This window comes from Adiantum capillus-veneris, chromosome 2 (assembly GCF_014529385.1).
Source record: "Adiantum capillus-veneris isolate H3 chromosome 2, ASM1452938v2, whole genome shotgun sequence".
NCBI classification, from domain to species: domain Eukaryota; kingdom Viridiplantae; phylum Streptophyta; class Polypodiopsida; order Polypodiales; family Pteridaceae; genus Adiantum; species Adiantum capillus-veneris.
In genome coordinates, this window is record NC_140932.1 from 88,012,765 (window position 1) to 88,026,507 (window position 13,743).

The window sequence follows — 13,743 nt, forward strand, 5'->3', positions numbered from 1 at the left end:
TTTGTTATGAGGAGGAGGAAAAACCTGTGAAGCATTGGATCCTTTCGCATATCATCCAGCCAATCGGAGGTCCTTCGCTTTCTGGACTTTTTCTTTTCCTTGAATGGAGAGGATTCCAATTCACTGAGTCTTGGGCTCACATCTACGTCGCTGTCATCCTTTTCTGATGACTTCTCCATGCCTTCATCCTTGCATACTAATCAATCAGCCAAAAATACAGGACTACCTTAAATTAAATAGCATTCCCTTTGATCATTTAACCATCCTGAAGAGAAAATTCTATGAGCAAAGCAAACCTTTAGGAGGATGACTTGAAGCTTCAACTGCTGAGTGTGACAGTGCTGACCTATCAACCACAAAATTCTTCTTCAAGACTTCAAAAACTTTACCGCTGTAATTGCGAGGCAGCCGTTTATCTACCCTCTCTGCAGCACTCAAATTAAAATAAGAAATCTGCTTCGAAACAATTACGCTTTCATAGCCATGGATTGTCTTGAAAGGCTTCCACAACCTATTCCACCTATATACACATTGTTGCCACGTTTTATGGACTCGCAAGTTTTCTAGAAAAGCTGCCACAAACTCCCAACGCTGTTGCTTGGACTTGAACAATGCTGAAGAGGGGCTGGCTCGCATTTCTTCTGCAAGCTTCCGTTTCCCATCAATTAACAAAAAGGTTTCATGCTCTGACCAGTTGCACCCCCTGGCATGTTTAACAACATCAAAGCAAATATTACTAAAATTTGGCATGAAATGATAAGATAAAACCCCTGCGCTCTATAATTTACTTGAAACCTAAGAAAAAACAAGCAGACACCCCTTTCAAAATAGAGGAAGACAATAACTGACAAAAGGGTCATAACCAGGTGGTTGATGATTGTGAAAGAACACATAGATCCACGGCTAATTTCAGTAGGCTGCGGTCTTCAAGTTATTCCCAACAAAAAATAACAAAACATAAGACCCTGGCTGCTGCTGTGCCAAAACCTTCCACCTCAGCCTGACATCGCCATCAGTGACCCCCCCATCCTCACCCCCTTTCGCACCCAGCTCCCTGCCCTCTGCCTCCCCTCCCCGCACGCTCTTGACTTGCTATCTCACTAACACACTCTAACAGCTCAAGCGCTCTTGGGCTCACCTTGGTTGTGTTGGCACTCCTAGAGGCTCACATTGTCACGTGCACATCTAACCCTATATGCATGTGGACAAGCTGTAACTCCTACTTCTAGGGTTTAGGTCACACACTCAACTGCTCAAGCGCTCTTGGGCTCCCCTTGGTTGTGTTGGCACTCCCAGAGGATCACATTGTCATGTGCACATCAAACCCTATGTGCATGTGGACAAGCTGTAACTCCTAATTCTGGGGTTTAGGTCAGCCTAGGAAGTGTTCTTGCACCCTTGTAAGCCTGTACATAGGACATGCATGTCCAAGCACTTTAGAGTACTTTCATACCCTCTGATTGCACACTCCATTAGTACCAAGTATAAGCATTTTACCGCATGTGAACCACCTCTTATTATTGGACTCAATAATAAGCGACATCTTGCACTACAAAATCGTGGGGGTCGGAGAGACACAGCTTGACCCAGCCTTTTGCTATATAGGCAGCCCATGAGCGGCGCTTGGAAGCAAGAAGCAGAAGTGCCAATAGGACCTGCAGCACAAGGACCCAAGGCCAACCTTTTTCAACCCTCAACCACCGTCTTTCCAGCCATCTTTAGCACCATCAATCCAGCATTTTCAGCATTCCCCTATCAGCGTTTTCACCCGCCATCATCAACGTTTTTCAGCATTAGCAGATTTCAGCCATGATCGCCAGCAGATTGCAGTTTCAAGCCAAAGTTCATTAGCATTTTCAACATTCACCCATAGCCTCGTCGCGCTCACAGATCCTAGCCTCAACATCATTAGCGTTTTCAGATTTCAGCTTTTAGCCTTGCAGTACCCAGCACCTACAACAAGTACCATCAGCATTCCCCCATTTAGAACCAGTTGTTCCAGCATTTGTGGAATCTAAAGCAAGCAATAGAAGGGGGGAACGGGGGGGGGGGGGGGCCTTGGAGGGGGGTTTGGGATCCCATCTAATGTCGCTCTCTCTCTCTCTCTCTCTCTCTCTCTCTCTCTCTCTCTCTCTCTCTCTCTCTCTCTCTCTCTCTCTTACACACACACACGGCACGCACTCACAGTTTTCAATCTCTTTCTCGCTCTAGTCTATTACACAATTCTCATAAAGTAAAAGGGGGGGTCTCTCTCCCCTCAGTAAAAGGAACCTTGAGTACGTACTGAGCACTCATCCTGAGCATTCACCATCAATCACTTTCGCTGCACATTACACACATATAGCAATAATTCATAACCCCTCCCATGCTCTTGCCGACTTCCGATATGTGAGAGGCAGAGGGGGCAACCTATTGCTCCACCCGGGTTCGTCGAGCACTATGTGTTGGTGATTCTTGGGATAGACAACTAGCTTGGCAACCCGCCTACTAAGTATCTTGGGCGGCATTTGTTGAAAGTCTTTAAGTTTGAGAAACTACGGTCATGATGTCTTCATGAGAAGATTGTGGATGGCATGGACGTAATGTGTTAATGATTCTCGCTATCAGATTGATAGGAGCACTAAGCAAGATGTGTTCACAGCTTGAGTAACAAAGCAACAGGTTGTGTTCTATGCTCAAGAATAAAATGAAACATAATGTGTTCACCATTCGTGAATGTGGAATCTTGGTCCACGAGCCTTCATTTGTTAGCCAATGTTGTTAGATGCAACGGACGTGACTTATGGTGATAACTCACGATGAGTGCTCAGTGTGTACTCAAGGTTCCTTTTACTTCAAGAAAGAGATGTGCAATAAACTAGAGAGAGAAGAGAATGATACTATGAATAAAGGTTTTGCGAGTGATAGAGAGAGAAAGAAGACTAGCACCGGATGGGGTCCCAAACCCTCCTCCAAGGGCACCCTCTCTATCGCTAGAGAGGAATTTGCTTTAGATTGCACAAATGCTCATACAATGCATCTAGATGTTGAGATGTTGATGGGATTTGCAAACTCAATGAGGCTATGGGCTGATCTAGTATGACTGATGTCAAGGATGGGCTGAAAACTGAAAACGCTAGTGAAGAAGCTGAGATTTTTCCACCTTTCTAGCAATGGAGGTTGAGCTTTGTTGTTGGACATTGTCGCTAGGGATGCTTGGTGCTGATGGCTGAAATCTGCTACTAGGTTGAAAAAGCGCCAATGATGCAAATGGAGTGGGAAATGCTAGAGGTAAAAACATGTAATGTGCAACAAAAGTGAATGATGGTGATGCTCAGGTTGAGTGCTCAGTGCGTACTCAAGGTTCCTTTTACTAAAGAGAAGAGAGAGCCTCCCTTTCTACTTTCGGAGAGATTGTGCAATGACCAAAACAAAAGAGAGTGAAACTGTGAGAGAAAATGTTGTGAGTGATGGGAGAGAGAGAGAGAGAGAATTGACACCAGATGGGGTCCCAAAGCCCTCTTCTCTATTGCTAGAGAGGTCTTTGCTTTAAATTGCACAAAGTCTGGTACAATGGTTCTAAAGGCTAAGAGGCTTGACGACACCGACGACGATGACGATGACAATGCTTGAGGTAAATGATGAGACTGCGAGGCTAATGGGCTGAAATCTGAAAACGCTATGGATGCTGATGGGAAACTGCGAATGCAACGAGGCTAAGGGCTGATGCAAAAACGCTGGTGCTGGTGGTACACCAGGTGCTTGGTATTGTTGGTACTGAGAGGCACCTTCACTGCTCCTCTGCCCGACTCCAGTGACCCAAGGGTTACATTTAGAGGTGCTAATGCCTGGGTCAAGCAGCCTCCAGTAAAACCCCACTAATTGGGAAATTGAAGAGTCATTTATTAATTAAAATGCCTATAGGAGGTGGTTCATGCACGGTAGGGAAAATGGTTCCATGCAGTGAAAATGATTATGCTTGGTGCCGGGTACTGATGCTAAATGCTAATGGGTTGTGCAATCAGAGGGTATGCAACTACTCTTAAGTGCCTAGACATGCACGTCCTCCGTACAGACTCACAAGGTTGCCAGAACACTTCATAGGCTGTCCTAAACCCTAGAAATAGGAGTTACAGCTTGTCCACATGCACATAAGGTTAAATGTGCACGTGACATCCCCCCTTTCCAAGGTGAGGTACTAGTACCGAGCTGCATGGCTTCCATATAGTCGGCCAACAACTCTTGGGAGTCTCCGGCGAACTGTTCGCCGACCCACTCTGCTGCGTGGGTCCCACGATACTTGAACTTCAAGAAGGTGTAAAATGATCTGCTTCAGCTCTATGTCTTCAACTTCATCTACGATCTCGGATTCATCTTCTTCAAGAATCTCCGTTGAGGGATTTCTTTGAAACCACTTCAAACACAATATCATAGACACATCTATCACTTGTCGAGTGACTAAAAAAAGACTATGCTTCCTAAATGACTACTAATCGAATGCAGAAGACAAATGTGACATAATGTCAAACCTTTCATCAAGTATATACCAAGAATGCAATCGAAACTTGACTTTTCGACCAAAACTATCAATTGTGGCAAACCACAAAGGGAATACCAATGCTTGATGGACAAACGTGCGAATGCTTTTACTGTGGCTATGTCATGCCAAGGAATGAATATGCAAAACCGACCAACATGACCTACAATGATGAAGCATCATGGATTCCTTGAATGCGAACTTTCTATCTTTCCTAGAGTGTTGTTCATGCATCTATCTATGCTCATCCATGAGTGAATCATGTGCATCGTGCAATATGGTTTTCCTATGAAAATGTAACACATAAAGACGGTGCGAAAATACAAGAGACCATCACGAATGAGAGATTCAGACAAGTCATACTGACTAATCGTGCAAACAAAAGATACTTCCTGAATAGGTATTGTGGACCTCGGCTCGAGAGCAAGATCAGTCCTAGGAGACTGATCGCATCTGCAATTAGGTTAGCTTTACTAGGAACGCAATCAATCAATACATCAAATTGCTCACAAGACTGGAACCATCTAGCTTAACGGTCACCCCAAGGTATACTCGGTACAGACTAGAGCAACTTGAAGGCTTGATGATCCTTACGAACAATCAAATCTCTATCAGGCACAAAATGCGTGTCATGCTTAGGAGAAGAAATGACAGAAAGAGATTCCTTTTCATGCAGCGATCGATTCTTTTCTAGCCTGTGGGACTGTGTACTGAGAGAAACTATGAGACTGCATGTGTTATCCTCTTTCAACACATGAGAGTGAGAGATTAATCACATAGACGGAATATTCTTGTCACAGCAAAGAACCACGGGAGGTGCTCCTTCGACTGTGAGAGAGAGTGTGTTTTCTTTCCAACTAACTTGTGGATCATAATCTTTAAACCACTTAATACCAAAATCATATCACATCCTTTGAGAGGAGAAATCACAAACTTATGACGAAAACCGACATTTTGAACCAAAACGGTCACATTACAACATTCATGCGTGAAAGAAGAGTGCATGCCATGAGCAAATCTAAAGATCACAATGGGATCTATTGGAAGAGCTTCTAAACGTGCGCTCTTCACGAGAGTCACTAATCACATCATGCATACTACCAAAATCAAACAAAATCACAATGCGTTGACTATTTACATGACCATAACACTGCATGAGAGACTCATCTACATGATCATTAAAAATTGGGGACACATTAGTGTTCTCCTTGATTGCATTAATAGAAGATGTTGATTTTGTGGGTTCTTTAGGGGCTTTCTTAGAACAAACACTTTTTATATGACCTTTAGTGTGACATTCAAAACATCTTCCTTCCTTTGCATACTTGGTTCGTTCTTCAAGAGTTAACCAACCTCCTACTATTCCTTGAGCATATTTTTCATCAGGTGTCAACTTAGGGGTGTCTTGAGTTTTAGCCTTTCCTTCAATATCATTGTCAGAGTTATGTGCTCTAGGTGTAGAGGAAGATTGAGAAGAGAGAGAATTACCAGCCAACTATCTGTTAGAGTTCATCTTCCTGTCTGGTGGTAGCTCTTGCATGCATCTCCCAGGAGCAGATTAGGGAGTAAGGGCTGTTTTGTGTATGTGTCCAGCCGTACTTAGGTAGACGTACCTATTCTCGAGGATGCACATCATGGTATTGCTCACCCGATAGGCTCTCATGAGGCAGGACCCCTGTTCTCGAGGTCAGAGTCTCGAGTCATCTGCGCTTAGGCCACTAAATATGTATTCCAGGTCACTTTCACTGAGTTTACATATTTATTAGCCATTGTAACCAATTTCCAGAATCGTGGGGTTTCCTAGTTGAGTAGAGAAAACTGGAGTTTGTCCTATATAAGCAGCCCTCCCCCCCCCCCCCCCCCCCCCCTTCCCCCTTATACTTTTGGCAAGTTGTTGAATGCAGATTACTAGCGTTTGGGATCTCTCCTCTGCTAGCGTTTTCTCTCTCTAGCCCTTGTGGTTTGTGACAAGCACTCTCTAGCGTTTGGGACACTCTCTTTCTAGCCTTTTGCACATTCTCTCTCTAGCGTTTTCTACGGGAGGCGACATCAGCTTGCGATCTCTCTCTCTAGCCCTAGCGCTTTCCTTTTTGGCATGTTGCCACCACTCAGTAGCGGTTGTGCATCCCCGGTAAGGTCAAGTGCTCGTTCGGTGGGTGGTACGCGCTTGTGCCTACACGGCGAGGAGATTCATCGTGACAGATTCGAGATCTATTGGCTACCCGACACAGAGGGGTGTCTTGATTGCAGTTGCAAACAAGTTCCTCATCCGATTCACCTTTTTTCTGCTGCACCTTTGACATGGTATCAGAGCCACGGCGTGCTCTTGAATCGGATCGATGATTTGTGCGAGATTGAGTTGCTGTTTTTTGAAAGAGGCGGTTTGCTGTTTTTTCTGCATTTTTTACTCTTTTGAGGCTGATTTCGGCTGTGGTGGACAGATTTGCAGATTTCCTCTCTTCCACTTGATCCTAGCCACTTAACACGCCCAAATTCTCCAATACCATGGAGAAGAGTGATGACTCTTGACACATTTTCAGCCCATGGTGATGAAGGACACCAAGAGGATGGGATCGGCGGCGGTGACCACACCGTCAATGACGAATGGGGAGATTGGTCCCATTTCTATTCCAGAGTAGGTGATCAACCAATCAAGATATCTACACTTCCTACCCTTCCCTCGCATCGGCGATTGAATGGAGACAATTATGCCATTTGGAAAGCAACCATGATGGCGGTCTTTGACTCTTACGAGCTTGGAGGATTTGTCTCAAGCAACTTTCAAAAGCCAAAGGACTCTAAGAAAGCGAAGTTATGGGAGCGAGTAAATGCCCGGATCCGGTCTTTTATTATCCTCAACAGTTCACCCGCAGTGATTGGCCACATTAAGCTAATGCAAGATGCAAAGTTGATGTGGATCGGCTTTCTTCTCTGTATGATCGAGTCTCTCCAATGAAGCGGATAGCCCTCGAGGTGCAATTGAGAACCTTGGATGCGAAGAACACTTCCATGCAGGATCATATCAACAAGATGCAAGAGCTTCAAGAGGAGATACTTCATATGGGAAAGCTTATCAGTTTGGAGGACATGGCCATTCAACTTTTGGCTTAATTGCCTCCCCGGTATACCAACTTCTACTCTTCCTTGATTACCAGTGGGCGGCTGAATACTATCACATAGGAGGAGCTAGTTCCAATGGTTTTAGACCAAGAGGAGCGTTTCCAAAACTAAGGCTCCAAAGCCTTGACCAGTTCTTCCAACAACAACAATAACAAGAAGCAAAAAGGTAAGAAGAAAAGCACCAACACCAAAGACAAGAAGAGTGATGCCAAACGTGATGCCGCATTGCAACAATTGTGGTGAGAAAGGACATTATTAGAGGAAGTGTCCAAAGTGAGTTGGAGAAGCTTTGACCTCCTCGGTGGCAATAGTAAAGTCACCGGCCTTTGTTCATTTGGAGATTCTCCCTTCGACGGACTCTCCGAGGACATCGGAGGCACTGGTGACCCATTCTCCTTGAGATAGTCGTAATTGGATTCTTGACAGTGGTGCCGGCACATGACACCTACGAAGGATCTATTGTCCAACATGCAGCGACACTGTGGTACTATTTTCATCCGCGACAAATCTGAAATTCCTATTCAAAGCGAGGGTTCCATGGAGCTTATTCCCGACGGCAGAGGATATATGCATACTTCCAAGGTACTTTATGCTCCGAAACTAGGTTTTCATCTTATGTCAGTACACGAGGTATGCAAGCTTGGCATGGAGGTGATCTTCACGAAGGACTCAGTACACGAGGTATGCAAGCTTGGCATGGAGGTGATCTTCACGAAGGACTCAATACACGAGGTATGCAAGCTTGGCATGGAGGTGATCTTCACGGAGGACTTAGTATCTATACGGGATCGGAAGACGAGTATAGAAGTCAGAGGGGGCTTGGTAGAGAACGGCCTTTATCGACTCCACGCTCTTTCTTCCTCAACTCGGATACCCACAAGTGATTTATGGCATTACAGGTTTGGCCATTTGAACAATAATGCCCTTCAACTTGCTTTTCGAGAACAGTTGCTTCAAGGCTTACCAGATGTTGGGAGTAAGCATGGGAAATGCATTTCTTGTAGTTGTGGGAAACAACATCGAGAATCCAGCCGGAGGCTTTCTACACGAGGAGCCACTGCCGTGTTGGAGTTGGTTCACACCGACCTTTGTGGACCTATACAAACCCCTTCCCTCGGCAAGGCTCTTTACTTCATGTTATTGGTGGATGACTTTAGCCGCTTTACTTGGGCATATTTTCTACAACACAAGCACGAGGCTTTTGGCCTCTTCAAGAATTGGCATACTCTTGTGGAGAAGGAAAGCAATCATGTCATGAAGACTATTAGATCGGATAAAGGTGGGGAGTTTACCTCCAATGCTTTCATTTTTGTACGGACCATGGTATCAAGCGAGAGCTTGCGAATACCAATACACCTTCAGAGAATGGAGTTGTGGAGCGGAAGAACAGGCCAGTGGTAGAGATGGCTAGGACCATGCTTGAGCATCGAGATTTACCTAAGTCCTTGTGGGCTGAGGCAGTTGCGACGGCTGTCCACACCCTCAACAGATCTCCAACCTCTTCAATTCCAAAGATGACACCATTTGAAGCCTATTTTGGTAAGAAGCCCGACGTCTCCCATTTCAGAATTTTTGGGAGTGATGCCTATGTCCACGTACCAAAGGAGCAAAGGAGGAGGTTTGACCCCAAGACCCGCAGCATGATCTTTGTCGGCTACAACTCTCTCTCAGTGGGATATCGACTATATGATCCAAGGAAGAAGGAGATTGTCTTAAGCCGAGATGTAGTCTTCAATGAGACCTTACCTTCAAAGGGGGTTCCCGCTCCCAAGCCTTCCACGACGACCCCTAATTTTCTGATTCTTGGAGACCCAAATTTTGCCTTGCCCTATGATGAGCCTCTTCTCCTACCCCTATCCCTCAGGCCACGGAGGAGGAATACCCGAAGATGCAGTTGATAGTGGATCTCATCACAGTGTCTATGTAGAGACAGATTTGCCAGTTGTTTCCCCCGAGGGAAGCAAGCCCGACAAGTTACCGAAGTGGTTATTGGAGACCTTGCGAGATTCAGCAATCTCAGATTTTGTCACAAACAGGTGACATGGCATACTAGGGTTGTAGATCGGACACTCACACACCTTCCCTTGGTCATGGGCAGTCCCAGAAAGTCTGGCAGAATACTGACGTGGCTGGCTGTACGACAGCCCCTGGAAATGATCCCCCGAAATTGTTGTCATAGCAGTCACCGTACGGACAGGGCCCGCTTTTTGTGGCGCATCCCACGGAAATCCGTACAGCTTTTTGCGAGGGCAGCTTGCAGCAGTTTTGCTTTATTTTCTAGCTACGCAATTGGCAAGATAGAGAGAGAGAGAGAGAGAGAGAGAGAGAGAGAGAGAGAAAGAGAGAGAGAGAGAGAGAGAGAGAGAGAGAGAGAGAGAGAGAGAGAGCTTTTCAAATTTAAGCCCTTGCTTTATATTAGCTCAAGGGAGCTTGTGAGAGAAAATTGAAAGTGCTTTATTGGACAGCTTTTGGGCTCTGCTTTTAGCATCCCTTGTAAAACCTTTATAAGAGTCTTTGGGCTCTCACTTCTCAGAGCATCTGGACGCAGAGTCTGGGAGTGAGTCCCGACTACTCGCTGCTTGTCACAACTCGGTGACGTGGCTGCCCAGTACACACACACACCCTCTGGCAAGGATGCAGAAATGATGAAGTGGCTGGCCGAATTGGAAAGCCTAGCACATGCTGACGTGGTTGGCTGCCGGCTAGGTTGACACGTCACACGTGGCAGGCTGTACGAACGTCCGCGTTTTGCGGCGGGATTTGCGGCAACAGAAAAGCAAGGATTTGAGGCAACTTTTTGTTATGCTTTTGGCTACGCAAATTAGAGAGAGAGAGAGAGAGAGAGAGAGAGAGAGAGAGAGAGAGAGAGAGAGCTCTTTTCTTTTGCTTTATTTCCTCTCAAGAAAGAGAGAGAGAGAGAGAGAGAGAGATTGTGAGAGACAGAGGGCTTTTGCTTTATTTTACAAGGCTTTTGATTGTTAGGGTGTGTGACATATTAATACCACACCACTTATGGAGCCCTTTCCTAACTAGTTATGCATGCCTAGACATCCTAGATGATGCCCATCCATACACATATGTCCCACAGAGGTTTCTCTACCTAGTATACTTGCATATGAGTCCATTTAGAGGGCCAAAATAGCCCCTAAAAAAGTGCATATGACTTTTGCCCATTATCCTCTCTATTTGGGATGATTTGAAGAACCTCTCACACCTCACAGATGATGTGAGCAACATATCTCTTGCTTCTTCTATATAAGGAGCTCACTTCTACTCATTTGATGGCGAAGTAAGAAGCTTCATTATGCACATTTCAACTATAAATGGATCGCTTGTGTTTTTGCCATATCTCTACAGGTGGTATCAAAGCCTTAAGCATGATTAGTTCTTTTTAATTATCTAATTAGATCATGAGTATTAGGTTATTCTCTCTCCTCTACATACCTTATGCCTAGTTAGAGCTCTACTGATAGTTCAAAGCAAGTCTTTGAGCCTTTGAGCTCTTGGACCATTACTCTTTAATCACTAGCAGCCTAATTAGTTCTAGGATTGATTAATTTCCAATTGGGATCCGTAATTAAGTCTCATCTCCTGTTAATAAAGCTCAATTTTGAGCTAACTTAGGTGCATTAAAAGTGTGTTATATTTCATGATCATCTCGCATGGATCTTGCTGCTAGAGGAAGCTACATCAAGACCTTCCTTCTGAGCCCGTAAGCCATGCTTTTTGACCTCATTTGATGTCACCATTACTTTGATCAAGTTTGAGTGATTTTCTACCTAAGCTCCACAATTTAAGCGGAGGATCAAACACGTTATCGCTAGGAATGAAGCACACGTGAGCTCGTGAGCACAATGTTGTTGGTTTTAAAGAAAGACGGATCTTGGAGAATGTGCATCGATTATAGAGCTCTCAACAAAATCACCATCAAGAACAGATTTCCGAATCCTAGAATCGATGATATACTTGACCGACTTCAAGGATCCTCGTGCTTTAGCAGGATCGACTTGAAAAGTGGATATCATCAGATCCGAATCGCACCGGGAGACGTCTACAAGACAGCCTTTCGGACGACTTTTGGGTTATTTGAGTTTTTGGTGATGCCTTTTGGCCTAACCAATGCTCCTGCGACATTTAACCGGATGATGGACACGATTTTTCGAGAGTACAAACTATTTGTTGGCACTTTCTTTGACGACATTATTGTTTTCTCCAAGGATGAGGCAGAACATAGAGAACATCTGCTTCAAGTCTTTCAGGCATTACGAGATCACAAGTTGGTGATTAATACGAAAAAAAGTGAACTTTTCCTACCAGAGATACTATTTTTGGGACACATTGTGTCAACAGGCGTGCAGAAGGATCCGGCCAAGATAGAGACTATCCGTGATTGGCCCGATTTGAAGAATGTTTATGAAGTTAGAAGCTTCTTGGGATTGTGTTCGTACTATAGATAATTCATTAGAAAGTTTGCAGAGGTTGCTTCCCCTTTGCATATCTTGACACAGAAAGGAGTCCCTTTCTCGTGGGGACCCACAGAGGTGACTGCCTTTTCAGACATTGAAAGAAATTGACTACGGGACCCGTTTTGACTTTGCCAGCTTGCAGAAGTCATTTGAAGTATATTGAGATGCTTGTGGTCGTAGTCTAGGTGCGGTCTTAATGCAAGAAGGCCATGTCATTGCTTACGAGAGCCGATTGTTCTCAAGGCAAGAATTGATAGCACAGATTTATGAGAAAGAGCTTTTGGCGGTTATCCATGCTCTTACTCAGTGGCGGCATTACCTACTCGGAGCGGATTTTACTGTCTTTACAGACCATCAGAGTTTACACTACTTCTTGTCACAGAAGCAGCTATCAGAAAAGCAGATGCGGTGGGCGAACATCTTGTCACAGTTTCACTTTTAGATTGTCCGTGTGCAGGGACAGAAGAATTTGGTGGCAAATGCTTTGTATCGGAAGCCGTTGGTTCTGGCTATTTCCGGGATACATCATAGGAGCTTCGAGGATATGGTCGATCAATATGCCACGATACAGATTTTGTAGACATTTTCACACAAGATACGAGATGGGGAAACAGTAGCGGGATATTCCATTCGCGTGGCTACTTGATGAGGAAAACCATGTTGTGCGTTACACAACCGTTGAGGGAAAAGGTGACCGAATGCCACTGTCCACCTTTTACGAGTCACCGCGGCATTGCTACCACCTTGAAACGACTTTGTGCGCAGTTGCTTGGTATGCCAGAAGGTCAAGTTTGACAACCATAAAGCACAGGGATTGTTACAGCCTTTGCCCATACCCACCCGCCCTTGGGGAAGTATTGCAATGGATTTCATTTTTGATCTCCCAAGAACACAGATTGGCCACGATGGTATCTGGACTGCTATTGACAGATTTAGCAAAAGCAGGCTCATTTCATTCCAATGAAGAAAATAGTCAAGGCGAATCACTTAGCGAGACTGTAGATCTTTAGATTATTATGGCATGCCCGAGACGATAGTCTCCGACAAGGACCCCAGATTCACGAATTTGTTTTGGAAGGCAATTTGGGAGAACATTGGCATGCAGTTGCAGTTCTTGTCATCTTTCCACCCGCAGACTGACGGGCAATCTGAGATTGCCAATTCAGTGGTTTAAGATTTATCGAAGTCTTACATCTCAGATCAGAAGACTCAATGGGAAAGTATCTACCTTTGGTGGAATTTGCCTACAATAACACGATACACTCTTCGACGGGAAAGGCGCCATTTGAGATTATTGAAGATGTTGCGATGGTTCCACCCTTCCTAAGCATGAAAGATAAGATTTTTGAAGCTCATGAGTACACGCGCGACTTGAACACGGCTTTTGCCAAGGTCCGCAAGGCTTTGCACAAATCTTAGGAAAGACAGAAAAAGGCAGCAGATCGCCATCGTCGCGATTTGAAATTGAAGAAGAATGATTGGGTGCTCTTAAGTTTTGAGAAGGCACGCCTGAGAAAGAAAAAGGGAAAGGAGAGGCTTTTTCCAAAGCTTAGTATGCGATACTATGGACCTTTCCAGATCGCCGAAAAGATCAATGATGTCTCCTTCCGACTGAAATTGTCTGACACTTGGAGGATTCAC

The 13,743-nt window shown here is 44.9% G+C and overlaps 1 protein-coding gene across 3 annotated transcripts in view; it reads right to left on the reverse strand.

The window, feature by feature from the left end:
- The window catches only part of LOC147463140 (uncharacterized), a 75,161-nt gene that overhangs the window by 38,860 nt on the left and 22,558 nt on the right, over positions 1-13,743 (reverse strand). For all 3 annotated transcript variants that reach the window (XM_086487446.1, XM_086487463.1, XM_086487454.1), the window contains exons 2-3: positions 297-703; positions 25-196 (exon numbers count right to left, since the gene is read on the reverse strand). In XM_086487446.1, coding sequence (XP_086343572.1) covers positions 25-196; positions 297-703 — 579 coding nt within the window. The remainder of the gene's footprint in view (positions 1-24; positions 197-296; positions 704-13,743) is intronic.